This window comes from Lemur catta, chromosome 12 (assembly GCF_020740605.2).
Source record: "Lemur catta isolate mLemCat1 chromosome 12, mLemCat1.pri, whole genome shotgun sequence".
In the NCBI taxonomy this organism is placed as follows: domain Eukaryota; kingdom Metazoa; phylum Chordata; class Mammalia; order Primates; family Lemuridae; genus Lemur; species Lemur catta.
This window is the reverse complement of record NC_059139.1, coordinates 88,063,491-88,078,360: the sequence shown is the minus strand read 5'-3', so window position 1 is coordinate 88,078,360 and position 14,870 is coordinate 88,063,491. Positions and strand designations below refer to the sequence as shown.

Genomic DNA, 14,870 nt, shown 5'->3' with positions numbered 1-14,870 from the left:
TAGCATCCTTGTAAGTAAGCAGTTTAGAGGCCACAAATTGTTGACCTATTGGGCAAATCAAGTTTTTAAAAAAATGTTTTCAGGGCCGGGCACGGTGGCTCACACCTGTAATACTAGCACTCTGGGAGGCCGAGGCGGGTGGATCGCTCAAGGTCAGGAGTTCAAGACCAGCCTGAGCAAGAGCGAGACCCCGTCTCTACTAAAAATAGAAAGAAATTATCTGGCTAACTAAAATATATATAGAAAAAATTAGCCGGGCATGGTGGCGCATGCCTGTAGTCCCAGCTACCCGGGAAGCTGAGGCAGTAGGATCGCTTAAGCCCAGGAGTTTGAGGTTGCTGTGAGCTAGGCTGACGCCACGGCACTCACTCTAGCCCAGGCAACAGAGTGAGACTCTGTCTCAAAAAAAAAAAAAGTTTTCTTTTGGGACAGCTTTTAAAAATCAAAGATTTCACATGCAAATTCAGATGCTCTCTTTCTCTTAATAGAAAATCTGGTCCAAAGTGACATGGCAGTAATTGATGGGAACAAGTATCCCCACGTAGGCAGTATGTCCCACTCCCACCAGTGTAGGCATGTATGTAAATAGACCCTCCCAGCCTGCATCACTCGTCTTTGTTAGCTTGACTTCCGTAGAGATTTCAGTTTTCTACTCCTAGTCTTGACCATTGGTATTCACGTGGTCAGTGTTCATGGTGGAGGTTCCGTCATGAGCAAAGCTGAGGTCCCATGACATGTAATAGCTGTTAAGTTTATTCCGGCACTAATTGGAGTCTTGCACAGTATGCAGCTCATATGCAAGAGTGAGTCACTTGGCTAAGGAGTGAGGACTGCATCTGCTATTTTTTGGCCTTGACTCATTGTCGTGTCCCTATAACTCCGCTGAAGTAGTATAAATGTGTGTCTTTATGAAAGACAGCTCTCCCCCCAGAAAAAGCCACTGCTAGTTCTAGAGACTGTTATGAAGAGAGACTAAAGACAGGCTATAGGCTATGGTGGTTCTTAGCTAGAAAAGAAAAGTTGAAAGTAAATTAAGATGCAGTATCTGTGATGTGAATGAGTCCGCCAGAACCTCTGTAAAGAAACTAGAAAAGGTGATCTATGAATCTTTTTCTGTGAGCCCTCCTAGTACAAAGATTTTTTTTTTTTGTAAATGAAAAGAGTGGTTATATTCTAAAAGGTAGAAATGCATAGGAAACACACTTTCCTTAACCAAATTGTGATTTGGGAGAATGGGAGCTTCTCTGTGAGTGTTCAGAAATGGAGAGATTCAGAATGTGGGCATATACTTTCAATTGGCATATAATATTAGGATGTATATTTTCAGTAGAAAAAGTAGATACAGATATGTTTAAATTTAAGAGATAGGTTCTCCCCACAAAATATAAATGAAATAAAAGTGTAATTAGAAAACTTGACCTTAAAGGAATCTCCAAAACTATTTCTTTTCCTTGATCCATATGTACACGTTGTTTCTGGGAGGATACCGGGTGGCTTTTCAACCCGCAGTTATGAGTGAAACAGAGAAGAACTCTGATTTCAGTCATTGAGGGAAACCTTGGTACTGCTTGGCTTGCTTTGGGTAGAGTAATTGTTTAGTGTTGGCTTAATCCCAACTGCAGCTAATGCCTGTCTTTTGAAATTATCTTCAATTCGTAAAGAATTCTAAGTATCTGTATGTCTACTTTTTAATCAGTGACGGGGTTTACTGCTCCTACAAGTTGTTTTCGGAGATTGACGCGGGGAATTTCTCTTTTCTGTGCAGCCGGTGGAGAAGGCTTCGGCCGAGCGCGAGCGGGAAGCGGAGCGGGAGCGCGACCGCCACTCGCCCTTCGGCCAGCGGCACCTGCACACGCACCACCACACCCACGTGGGCATGGGCTACCCGCTCATCCCAGGCCAGTACGACCCTTTTCAAGGTCAGCGGCTCCATCGTTATTGCGTCTGTGTCCACCCTGCTTTGGGAAACAGTTGCTAAAACTGCCTCTCAAATCTTAAAATAAAAACACTGAGCTTTGAGTTGACATTAGCTCTGGGGACGGTTTTCAACACTTATTTCCTAGCATTTTTTAGTGACACGGTTAAGGCTGTTCCCACAGCTTTGTATTCCATTGAGACATGAAATGGCTCCCACTTAATAATTGTCACTGGTTGATGTTATCGGAGGCTTCCTGTTATCTCGCAGACGGAGGGCGGCGGCCTGTGTCTGGGCCCCGAATATAACGAATATAACGATCGGAAGGTCAGATATCTACTTCGCGGAAATTGTAGGAGAAAAGGAAGGGGCAGGGGGAGGCTTTGAAATGACTTGTCCTGATTTCTGCGGGCCTTTTCAGTTGCTCTGTTCCCATGAAGTAGTGGCGTTAACACGATCAGGTTTAACACTTTTTATAACCTAATTCAAGGGCTCTTCACAGCCCTTCACTGCTGCCACTCTGTCACTAACGATGAGCTTTGAGAAAGAGAAACATATTTGAAAAGCCGTAGAATTGATGTGAGGGGTCTTCCGTCTGTGGTGTGGTAGTTGAACATGTAGTATGTGTCCCATCTCTGTCACCTCATGGGGGTAGGTCGTGGCACCATCTTTACCAAAAGATCCATTTGCTAGGATCTTGCTTTCTTAGTCTGCTCGAGCTGCCATGGCAAAATGCCACAGCGTATATCACATTAAGCAACAGAAATTTATTTTCTCCCCGTTCTAGAGGCTGGGAGGTCCAGATCAGGGTGCCAGCAGGGTCAGTCTCTGCAGAGGCTTCTCTTTCCAGCTTGTAGGTGGCCACCATCTTGTTCTGTACTCACGTGACCTCCTCCTTGTGCATGTGCGGGGGTGGGCGGGTGGAAGAAAAGAGAGCTCTGGTGTCCCTTCTTATGAGGATGCTAATCCTGCCATATTAGGACCTCACCCTTACGACCTCGTGTAACCTTAATCACCTACTTGTAGGCCCTGTCTCCAAGCACAATCACATTATGGGTTAGGGCTTTTTATTTTTTATTTTGGGGAGACACAATTTAGTCCATAGCACTTGCCAAGCTGCCTCTTACCTTTCTATATGAATATAAAGTAAAATGATATGTTTGAAGGTATTTCCAAAAATGGGAAGTGATAAACAAACATGAAGGGGTCATTTTTATTTATTTAACTCTTGTTATTTGGTATCAACTAATGGTGTTAAGAGAGAGCATCTCTGTTTCCTAAACAACTTATATTGAGTGTGAGAAGAACTTAGAAAGAAACGAGTTTTATTTCTAATGCATTACATCTATATAAAAATAAAGTATACGTATGAACAGGAAATCTTATTACTTTCAAGATATTATTGTTATTATTGTAATGTCTGAAGTTATTAATACCTCTGGAAAAAGAAAATATTTCCAAATAAAGGACATAGAAGGAGAGGGTAATCTTCCCTAGGTTTGTATTTGTTTACTCTATTTATCCCCAGCTCTGTTTCCTATAGAATTTAAAAGAATTCTCTATTAGGCAAATTCATGCCATTTGGGACTATTACTATCTCTGACTGCTACCTTTGTCTTGCTGGGTAAAAGTTAAGAATATTTCTAGGTTTGATTCACTCATTCCATGTACCTTATGGAATGCATCGTGTTCAATCACTGGGGAAAATGTTAAAGTGATAAAAGTTATTATGAAAGTATTGTATTCTAAGCAAATAGCATGCCGCTTCTATAATGCACTGTGACTTTTGATTCCTGTTGTTGCCTGGTACCTATTATTTCTCCTGAGCTTCCTATTCAGGAATGCATGCGAACCATTTAGTACCACACAGAGCCAGAGAGATGGAATGCTATATCCTCTTTGAATAGCTATTAAGAAAACCACAGAGTATTTGATAAAGGGTTAGATATTGGATAGACCAAGTTGTTTGTTCTCTGTCCTTGCTGCATGAAACATTTCTTGTGTGTGTTTAGGAAAGGACACATTGCTGCTACTGGGTCTGCAGCCTTTGCCACTGGGCCTGTGTCTACTCTTACCTTTCCAAACGTTACAGAACCTTTACATTTTTCCCCCCATTAGGCTTGACCTCTGCTGCCCTCGTTGCCTCTCAGCAAGTGGCTGCCCAGGCATCTGCATCTGGGATGTTTCCTGCACAGAGAAGGTAAATACCCTGTACATTTTGAATCGCTTTTCTAAAGAGAGACGTGTTGGTGGTCAGGAGGAAGCAAGTGTAGGGTTTTTAGACCAAAAACTTAGCTTCTTGGATTTTGTGTCATTGCAGTGAATATACTTATTATGCCAGTGTGCTTCCCGTGCAACTTACATTCCGGAACCTCATTCTGTGAATGTGTTGTAGATTAGTAATTAACCAGTTCGGTTTTTAGACAGTTCACATTTTCTTAGTTTATCCTCACAACTCTGTTAAAATAATTCACCATGACATGACTCCCTTTGTTTTATTATGTTTAAAGATAAAGTTGCAAATGGAGAAATTTATTTTCATAATGCTAAAGGTAATGTTTGTTCTTTGATATTTTTAATTATTCCTCAAGTTGTTTTAAGAAGGAAAATAATTTAAAGGAATTAAATTATTAAGATTATAAAATTAATTTTTTTACAATGTATATCATTACCTTGTGTTTTCACTTCCTGGAATTGAATTAAATGAATTGATTAAATGGAATTAAAATAAGCCTATCAATCATTCTGGTTTTCAGGTTTGCAGTGTCAAATGTAGATAGAACCCTGTGCTAAGATTTGCTTTTCTTTTGCAGAGAATAACAAGATTGGAAATGTACGTTGTCATGTGACTGGATCACATGGGGAAGCGCTTTATACAGACATCAGTTCCATGGTGTTAATTTGAAATGCCTTAATGGCAGGCAAAAACCAGTCATTTCATTTTTGTAAATTACAGATTTTATCACAGAGTAACAAATGTTGCTGTAATTAAACTTCTGTTTTATATATATATACGTATACATATCTGTATATATACATATATATATATATTCTTTACTTTTTGTATCAGTAACCAGGCTCGCACACACAGGGTCTGCTGCCACGTCGCAAACCACTCAGTAAAGGAAATAAAAAATGTATTTGTCATGTTGAAAAGTGTTAGCCACAAAAGGCTGCTTACTTTCTTTTCCTTTCCTTTTAAATTGTAAATAAATAATGTTATGTATCAGTGTGCCTGAACCTTGCATATCCTTCCCATATTTCCTGGAAGCCCCTCAGAAAGGCTAACTGTGATGATGACACTTTGGTACAATTTAGATGTCTATTGGTGGCTCCTGTTAAAGACGCATCAGTGTAAAACGTTCCTGTAGTCACTGTTTGTACTTGTGTGTTGTGGGAAAAATACTTTTGGAAGGCATGGGGTTGCCAGTACCACAAAAACTGTGTTGTATATAATGTAAAGATTAAAATGGGGAAATAATGAGCATCTGTGAATAATGAGGTGTCATTTTTTGATAATCTTGAATGGCAAATAACCCAATAGCCTGCATACCAGAGACATCTGTGATTGTTCTATTACTTGAATAGTCCTGCAGTCTTTTTTTTTTTTTTTAATGTTTACAATTATCCAGTTTTAGAAGAGAGAGACTTTAACGCCATTGCCTGGTTACTTGTTTTATGCTGTAATCTAGTTTATTTTATGTAAAATGTATATTGAATGCTTTCCTTTTTTATACCTGCCTTAAATAATTTGGCAATCAGAATTAAAAAGGTTTTTTTTTTTTATAATGGCTTCTTGTCTGTCTCATGTTATTTCTAGCTGGCTGATAGTGATTCTAATTTTCAAAGAAGGGTTTCTTAATCAAGAATGCCCAGTGCATAGGATACAGTACACAGATACTAACTTTTATTATACACAGTTGTAACAACTAAATAGTGTATTTAATTCAGTGAGTGTATACATATTTACAGAGTATTTACTCTAGACATGGAGCTTAGTATTGCTACATATTGGTAGATACAGGTTTCTGTGGTATGAAATGACACTCAAAAGATGTAAATCCTATGACAGGTAGACAGTGGATGAAATTTGTAAAAAGTCAGTGAGCTAGCTGTCATTAAATTGATACACTAAAATGTTTTATGCTAAAGTTTTACTTCTTTCTCCCTTCTTTCCTCCCTCCCTTCCTTCTTTCGAACAGTCCTTACTGAGTGCCTGTTTTATCCCAGGCACTGTACAGGGTGCTGGACATAGCAGTGAACAAAGCAGACAAAAACTGTCCTCACAGAACCTGCATTTTTTAGTGGATGAAATAAACATATAACAAAATCTGTGAGCAGTGTACAGAGTATGGTCGTTGGTTGGTGAATGCTATGAAGAGAAATGAAGCACAGAAGGGGCAGGGTGGATGTGTGGCGGAGTTTGTAGCTGTAAATAGAGTGGCTGTTGGGGACATGAGGAGGGGGGTCCACTGATGCATCTAGGGGAGAAGCACGGCAGTGAGATGGAAAGGCAAGTGCAGAAGCCCTAGGTGGGGTGCGCTGTGTGTCTGGGATGGTTGATGTCAATGATGCATCCCAGCTGAAAGTGTCATTACTATAATTGCTAATGACAGTTCTACCACTTGGTTTACTAAAAAGTTCTTTAAATTGACAGAGTTTGTGCTGGTGTAATCTGCTTAGTTCTACCTAGAGGCCTTTGCTTCACAAATGAATAGATGATTTTAGCAATCAGAAAAAAATGTTTCCTTTGCTTTTGAAAGACCACCTTAAAGTGTTACATTTGCTACCTGCCTTACTAGTCTAGTCCAGGTTCTTAATAGATTTCAGGGGGAAGACACTTTTCTTCTAATTTTCAGTTTATTTTTCTTTTGAATTTCATCTAGCTTGTCACTTATAAAAATATTGTTTATGGTGTTTATTCCTGCACCTAAGAGAATATTTCTCATATTTTTCATCTGTTTAAGCTGTCAGATGTTTTCTCTTTTTTTTTTAATTTCAGCTTATTATGGGGGTACAAAAGCTCAGGTTATATATATTGCCCATGTCCCATTCATCCTCCTGAGTCAGAGCCTTAAGCGTGTTCATTCTCCAGACAGTGCGCCTGGCACTCACCATGTAGTCATACCTCCATCCCCTCCCCCCACCCCAACCTCCCCGAGTCAGCACCTTCAAGCATGGCCATTCCCCAGACAGTGCACAACGCACTCATCATGTAGGCATACACCCATCCCCTCCCCCCACCCCCCGTCTCAGTCTGATATCCAATTGGTATCCTTCCCCAATGTGCATTTAGGTGATGATCAGGGAAACCAGTTTTCTGGTGAGTACATGTGATGCTTGTTTTTCCATTCTTTGGATACTTCACTTAGTATAATGGGTTCCAGCTCTCTCCAGGAGAACCAAAGAGATGTCGTATCACTGTTATTTCTTATAGCTGAGTAATACTCCATGGCATACATATACCACAGTTTACTAATCCATTCGTGGATTGATGGGCACTTGGGTTGTTTCCACATCTTTGCAATTGTGAATTGTGCTGCTATAAACATTCGGGTGCAGGTGTCTTTTTTATAGAATGATTTTTGTTCTTCTGGGTAGATGCCCAATAATGGGATTGCTGGATCGAATGGTAGGTCTATTTGAATCTGTTTAAGGTATCTCCATATTGTTTTCCATAGGGGTTGCAGTAGTTTGCAGTCCCACCAGCAGTGTATGAGTGTTCCTGTCTCTCTGCATCCATGCCAACATGTATTGTTTTGGGACTTTTTGATAAAGGCCATTCTCACTGGGGTTAAGTGGTATCTCATTGTGGTTTTGATTTGCATTTCCCTGATGATTAGAGATGTTGAACATTTTTTCATATGTTTGTTAGCCATTTTTATATCTTCTTTTGAAAAATTTCTATTCATGTCGTTTGCCCACTTTTTGATAGGGTTGTTCGATTTTTTCTTACTGATTTTCCTAAGTTCCAAATAGATTCTTGTTATCAGTCCTTTATCTGATGTGTAGTATGCAAAATTTTTTTCCCATTCTGTAGGTTGTCTGTTTACTCTCATGACTGTTTCTTTGGCTGTGCAGAAGCTTTTTAATTTGATCAGGTCCCATTTATTTATTTTTGTTGTTGCTGTGATTGCCTTAGGGGTCTTCTTCATAAATTCTTTGCCTGGGCCAATGTCTGTAAGTCTTTCCTACATTTTCTTCTAGAATTCTAATAGTTTCCCACCTAAGGTTTAAGTCTGTTACCCACCGTGATTTGATTTTTGTGAGAGGTGAAAGCTGTGGGTCCTGTTTTAGTCTTCTACATGTGACTATCCAGTTTTCCCAGCACCATTTATTAAATAAGGAATCTTTTCCCCAGAGTATGTTTTTGTCTGCTTTGTCAAAGATTAGATGGCTATATGAGGATGGTTTTATATTTGGATTTTCTGTTCTGTTCCACTGGTCTGTGTCCCTGCACTTGTGCCAATACCAAGCAGTTTTAATAAAAGCAATTTTAAACAACAAAAACAAAATGGGAGGTATTAATTTGCCAGACTTCAAACTATACTACAAAGCTGTGATTATTAAATATTTTCTTTTCTTACACCACATCTTCATTATCCTTGAAGACTTGTAATTTGTCTCATGCAGTTAAACAAGTAGGTCTCCTCTGTTCAGAGTATGGTTTGCAGTGTGTCTCTTGGTTGCTTATGTGCTGAACACAGTTCTTGACCAGCCCCTTAACTCTCGAAACACAGCAAGGTCATCTTACTCTTCACCAGCTGAATTACCATGTTCCTGTTGGTAACTGGGTGATACTGGAGTTCCTGACAATTTCCCTGCTTTTAGTGATACGTATTTTTTAAGTCATACATTTGGAAGCCAGTCTTACCTTTGAGCTCCAAATCTTACCTTTGGATGTATATTTATTATACATACTAAACTTTTAATCACTTCTAGTTAGGTGGTTAAATAAATAGGGTTATAAATAGGTACATTAGAGGATGCTTATCCCTGCTAGTGTAATAAACAGGAATGCTGATAAATACAAAGATATATGACCAAAAGCACATTGTGATTTGAACAGTTTTTCCCCCTAGGCTTTTACTGGAACATTATTCATGACTGGTTTACATTAATCACTAAATGAAGTTTTGTTTCTTCCTCTTACTATTACAGTGTTGACTTTGCTGATGACAACATGAATTGCCAAAGGCCAGAGCTTGTTTATATCATATGTGCCACTTCTCTGGCTGAGTATATAGTCAGTAACGAATGGTAAATTAAAGATTCCCAAAAGACAAGCATGCTTGGCTCCATTATATTACTATGATGAATCTGCCATTAATACGTTCTAATTGTTTTACTTTTATAGACATAAAATCAGTCCCCTTAGTGACTAATAATAGGGTTTATTGATTTTACTAAACATTATTCATTCCAGGCCTGCTCATATCAGCTTGTCCTGAACATATGCAAAAAGCCTGCAGTGCTGACACAGTGCAAATTAACTTCGGGGAGAAATGGGAGTGAAGAGTTGTTTACAGCTGTGGTCTCATTGAATACAGAATATTAAAAACAAGGTAATAGGCTCCGAATAGAACCATTTATTCCGAGATTGGGATCTCAGATGGCTTTTTCATGGAAACTTGCCATTGATGTTCAGCCCAGGTCATTAACACTTGCAGAGTAGAAAGGCTGGCTGTGACCCTGATTTAGTGCAGTTGCAGCCCAAGGGTCTGTGAGTAACCAGAATGAATAGCTCTGATTGATACAGAAGAAAACAGCAGTTTAAATGATAATTACTGGTCATTTCATTCCTTCCCTGACTCTGAAAAAGAGACAAGACAGGCAAAGCCATTTATTATTGTTTTTGTCACTAACCACAGTCATCCATTCCCTGCTTCCTGCAGTAGTCTGAGTCATAAATGTTGTTTACTTTCAGTTAACTTTAGGAGAGAAAACAAAGCAAAGCCCCCAGTCTGACTATTAGCAGGGCCTCTGCCATTGATTCTTTTGTATTTCTCTTAACAAAATCATTCTTGGGGTTGGTTCTCAACCTCAGCACTCTTGACATCTTGGACTGGATAATTCTTTGTTGTGGGGGGACTGTCCCGTGCGTTATAGGTTGTCTAGCAGTATCCTGGCCTCTACCGTGGAGACGCCGTAGCAACCTTCCCACAAAGTTGTGACAACCAGCTGCCGGCTGGTCATTTGAAATTTAGAACTCCTGCCTAGCCCCTAAACCCACATGTAGACTGCTGAGTTCTGTTCTTTGTTGCCTTAGGAGACGTGAAAGCCATCCTTGTGGCTCCCTGTAACCCCCTGAAAATATAATGGGGATGCCCATTTGACAACGTGGGTAAAATTGGACTGGATCTCTGGCTTTTTAAAGAGAATTGGATGATCCATATTTTAACATGATAATTAGTAGTTTTTATGGGTTGAAGATGAATTCAATTTAAAGAGCTGATCGGAGGGCTGAATTCAGTTCACAGCACATCAATTAGTAACATTAGCCCTCCAAAAGGCATATTATTTTCCCCTGGATGGAAGGCTGTCAAATTTGAAAACCTGGAAAAATGGGTAATTCTTAAGCGAGCTGCTGGGATTGAACTTGGATTTTCTTCCCACGGGGAGAGTCATTTGATTCATATACAGGAATAAACTTTGAGAGACTCTTAGATATGATATATATTTCAGTGAAGTGTGTTTTTTTTTTTTCATTTAAACATTGAAAATAAAGTGAAAGGAAACATGCCAAAATCTGAGATATGGAGAAAATAAAGGTCTCCAGGGCCACAGTGAGCACAAGGCAAGATGACGCCCATAGGCGTCTACAGGTTAGGGTCCAGGTGTATGGTCTGGTCAGACTGGCCTGACCTGTGCCCACCTGTTGTCATGCTCCTCTCTACATGGAACAGCAGGTAGCACAGTGGGACAGAACTCCTTCCCCGAGTCCACAAGAGACGTGGCTGGTGACGGCAGCACCCTCCCCAGCTGAGTGCAGGTGACACCTCACAACCACCTCTGCACAACTCTCCTGGTAGCCCCTGAAAATAGGTCAAAGTTGACATGCAAGGTGAAGGCTGTTTGTTGCCTCTGCAAGAAATTGAGCTCTTGAGAAACGAAATCATGGCCCTATAACTTTCAAGAGTGTCAACCTCCTTCCCTACCTCATTTTTAAGCGAGGAGATTTAACGTGGCACCGTGCTTCCTTCCAACTATTGGAAAATTTGGAAGTAATCTATTTACTTTCAGTGTTTTAAAGCAACCATTATTCCTTTAGTCAGAAAAGTTGGGGAGCTAGAGTCATTACTTGTTGACCCATCTTTCTACTGCTTTGTGGAAATGTTTTCTTTTTCTCTTTTACTTTTACACAGTCATCACATCTCCTTTGACTCTTCTGCCTCCCTCTTATAAGGATCCTTGATTAGATTGGGTCCCTCCAGATAATCCAGCATAATCTCCCCACCTCAAGGGCACCTGATTAGCCATCTTAGTTCCGTCTGCAATCTTAATTCCCCTTTGCCATGTGACAGAGCACATTCACAGACTCTGGGGATTAGGACATGGACATCTTTAGGGGGTCATTACTCTGCCTATCACATCACCCAGCACAGTTCCTTTCTGCCTGGGCAATGTTAACATGGTGATAATAGGATAATACTGTTGTATGATATTAAACACTATGATTTTAACTGGTAGGTATAATGATCATCATAATCATCATATATATAGCACTTATTATGCACTAGATGCTGTTCTAAGTATTTCACAACTCATTTAATTCTCAAAACAACCCAATTATTCTTCCCATTTTAGAGTTGGGGAAACTGGGGCACAAAGGTAAAGTAATTTGCTCAAGTGCACACAGCTATGGAAGTGACTGTGTCTCCAGTTTTCTGTGGGACAAAGCCCCACCCCCTTGTTATACTCCACATCCCAGGCCCGGGGTCCTGGGAGCCCGGAGGCTCCTCAGTGCCTTGCTTGCAGAGGCTGCTGGAAGGGTTCTTCTCATTGCCGTGGTGACCCTGGCCTTTAATGCTCTACCACACGCACATGGTAACTCTTAATAGAAGCTTGGAGCATAAGAGTCGGGCTTTGTGGGAGCCTGGTGCTTGAGCATCAGAGGCTGATGGAGAGAGTTGATGCTTTTGTGATTCTGGCAGATAGTCATGGGGTTCTACAGAAGGCCATTCCAATGTCTGACAGTGGGCTTAAATTTGTACTTTAATTATCTCCAAATGATGTCACACTTACGTCCCAGAGGATTTCTGAAATGATTACAAAAGGAAGATTTTCAAACCATAACTTTAAAGTCATTTTCCATAACCAGGTCCTTCTCCAGTGCATTTTGTGTCCACTGAAGGAAGAGGGGAATACATGGAACATATTTGCAAATGTAAATGTTTAAACTATGCTCTAATTTCTGTAATCTTGTATTGAAATTGCCACTTTATTGTGATATGGCAGGAGCTACAAAAAAATGAATGGCCTAGATTTTTCTTGGCCATATTCCAAATGGTTTGTGCTGGGGACAAAATATGCTAATTGATTCAAAAATTCTTCCTTATAAGGGTGACAGGGGCTAGTGGATCAAGGCATCCTGGCCCCATTTAATCACTGGAGGTCATTGACCCGTAGGTCAGAAAGAGAAGGTAGTCCCATCTCCCCACTGTAAGGTTTTTTGGATTGGCCGGCGCCAGAGAAAGAAAGACGAGCAGAGTTGAAAGGGATAAATAACGAGGCTTTATTGGAGCGCTCCCAGGTGGGGGTAACGGGTCCCAAGAGAGGGGGGCCTGGGTGAGGTTTTCAGGTCCCGGGGAGAGGGGCCTGAGAAGTCGCATTGCCCAGAAGTTTTGAGTGGGCTTATATATGTTTTTAGGGCTGAGGGATGGAGATTTCTCCGGCGGGAAGATTTTGGCGCGAAGAGTGAAGAATTTCTTTGTTGCAGTTTTAGGGAGGGTATTGAGAAATAGGAGGGGCTGGTGGTATGTGTGGACTCCAGGAACCATGACTCTTATCAGGGTAACTATGCAGATGTGGTCGTCCTTTAACTTAGCTGGGCCCTGCAGGCATTGTTCTCGGCAGGTCTCGTGGGCTTCTTTTTCCATTAAGGAGGGAAGGGGAGGGGTGCCCACCACCAGCCTTACACCCACCACTGTCCAGAGGTGGTCCAACCACCCACCCCATCCTCCTAGATCAGATTAGAATTTTCCAGGGTCCATTTATAGGGTGGTGTTTGGCAGATGGGGGAAGAGGGGTGGAATCCCCAGCCTAGCAGAGGATTTCAGTGTGACACTCACGGCAGGGGAGAGCATCCCTAGCAAGGCTGCTCTACAGCTGGATGCTTTCAGCTTCATGGAACACAAACTGACCCAAACTGCCTTCGGCCACAAGGAAATGTGTTCTCTCTCATAACATGAAGCCAAGAGCAGGATGAGCTCCAGACACCATCCTTCGTGCTGCTGGCTCTGCTTCTCTGAAACACTCTTTGCTCGGTCCTCCTGGGTCTTATCCTCCGTGTTACGGCCACAGGACTTCCAGATCTCCGTCCCGAGACACCAATGTCCAGGGGAGAGAAGTGTCTTCCTGTGTCTCTCTTAGGAGGGAAGAGACCTTTCTCAGATGTCTCCGGCAAGCATCCTCTCCTGTGTCCTAGGCCAGAACCGGGCCACATGCTCACGCCTGAACCACCCCCAGCAAGAGAATGAGATTGCTGTGACTTCCTCAGGCTAAGAAGGATGGGAATCTGCCCCTGGGTTATGCATGGGAGGGGTGGATCATGGTTTACACCCAGGGTTCTGCTGGAAGGAAGAAAAGGGTGAGGAATATTTTGTTGTCCAACACGTACATCTTTCCCTGGGGCCAGTGGGACTTGGTAGACTCCCCTGGGTGTCCCAGAGGGGTAAGTGTATGTTCAGGATGGGTGTGGGTGGGGGCAGGCAGGTGTTTGTACTCAAGCAGAACATGGAGAGACCCTCAGTTGTAACTGATTCTTCCTTAGAGAATCCGGTGATTGGGCAGAATCGGGACAGGGAGGCGCTCACGGCGCTGGGCCACACTGAGCACACAGAGGAACATGAAGGGATCAGAAACCTGCTGTATTTTCTTTCTCTCTTCAACGACACAGTGCGTAGGACTCTACTGGCAGGAGGAAAAGTGCCACTCTCTACCCCTAACACACACACACTGATACATACTCCTTTCCTCTGCAGAGGTTCCCCAGAACTTCCAGCCGATAAAAAAGAAGAGGGACCCACCAAAGCAAGTAGCCTTAGACTCTGAAGAGTTAGGTCCGGAGCTCAGAGAGACACACAAAGCCTCATGTGTAGCAAAATGCCATTTATTTTGAGCATCTGGGTGTAGATGGGTGGAGGCCAAAGAGCGTCCACCTTGAGGGAGGGGAAGCCTTGGGTTTTACAGAATGTTTCTTTGGGGGGAGTGAGTACCTGGGCCAGAACAGGCACTGCAATAAAAATTTTTAAACAACCAATCTCTGGGCCCCTGTGTCTGTCTCATCCTGCAGAGATAAGGGAGGGGCTGGTTGCATCCTTATCAAGGAGGAGGGGAGATTGAGTCAGTCACCCAATGACCGGTGAGGTGATTAATCATGATTTGTAATGCAACTTGGACAAAAACTCCGCCACAGTGAGGTGCAGGGAGCGTCTGGGTTGGTGAACTCGTCGGTGTGCTGGGAGGTGGCACACCTGGAGAGGGCATGAAGCTCTGTGCCACCCCCGCCTCCATTCCTCGTCCTGTACCTCCCTTCCATCTGGTGGTTCCTGGGTTTATAATGAAACTATAATTGTAAATATAACTCCTTCCTGAATTCTATGAGTCATTCTAGCAAATTACTGAACTGAAGAGGGAATCGTGGGAAGCTCCGAACTTGTAGTTGGCTGGGAAGACCTGTAGTTAGCTGGGGACCCCATTTGCGGCTGGCATCTGAAGTGGGGAATGTCTTCTA

The 14,870-nt window shown here is 42.0% G+C and overlaps 1 protein-coding gene across 2 annotated transcripts in view; it reads left to right on the top strand.

Moving 5' to 3' along the window:
* Positions 1-5,701, top strand: part of ZNF608 (zinc finger protein 608) — a 102,960-nt gene extending 97,259 nt beyond the window's left edge. For both annotated transcript variants that reach the window (XM_045565851.1, XM_045565852.1), the window contains 3 exons: positions 1,766-1,919; positions 4,034-4,115; positions 4,729-5,701. In XM_045565851.1, the coding sequence (XP_045421807.1) occupies positions 1,766-1,919; positions 4,034-4,115; positions 4,729-4,735 (243 nt within the window). In that variant the 3' untranslated portion in view covers positions 4,736-5,701. The remainder of the gene's footprint in view (positions 1-1,765; positions 1,920-4,033; positions 4,116-4,728) is intronic.
* The last annotated feature ends 9,169 nt before the right edge of the window (positions 5,702-14,870 follow it).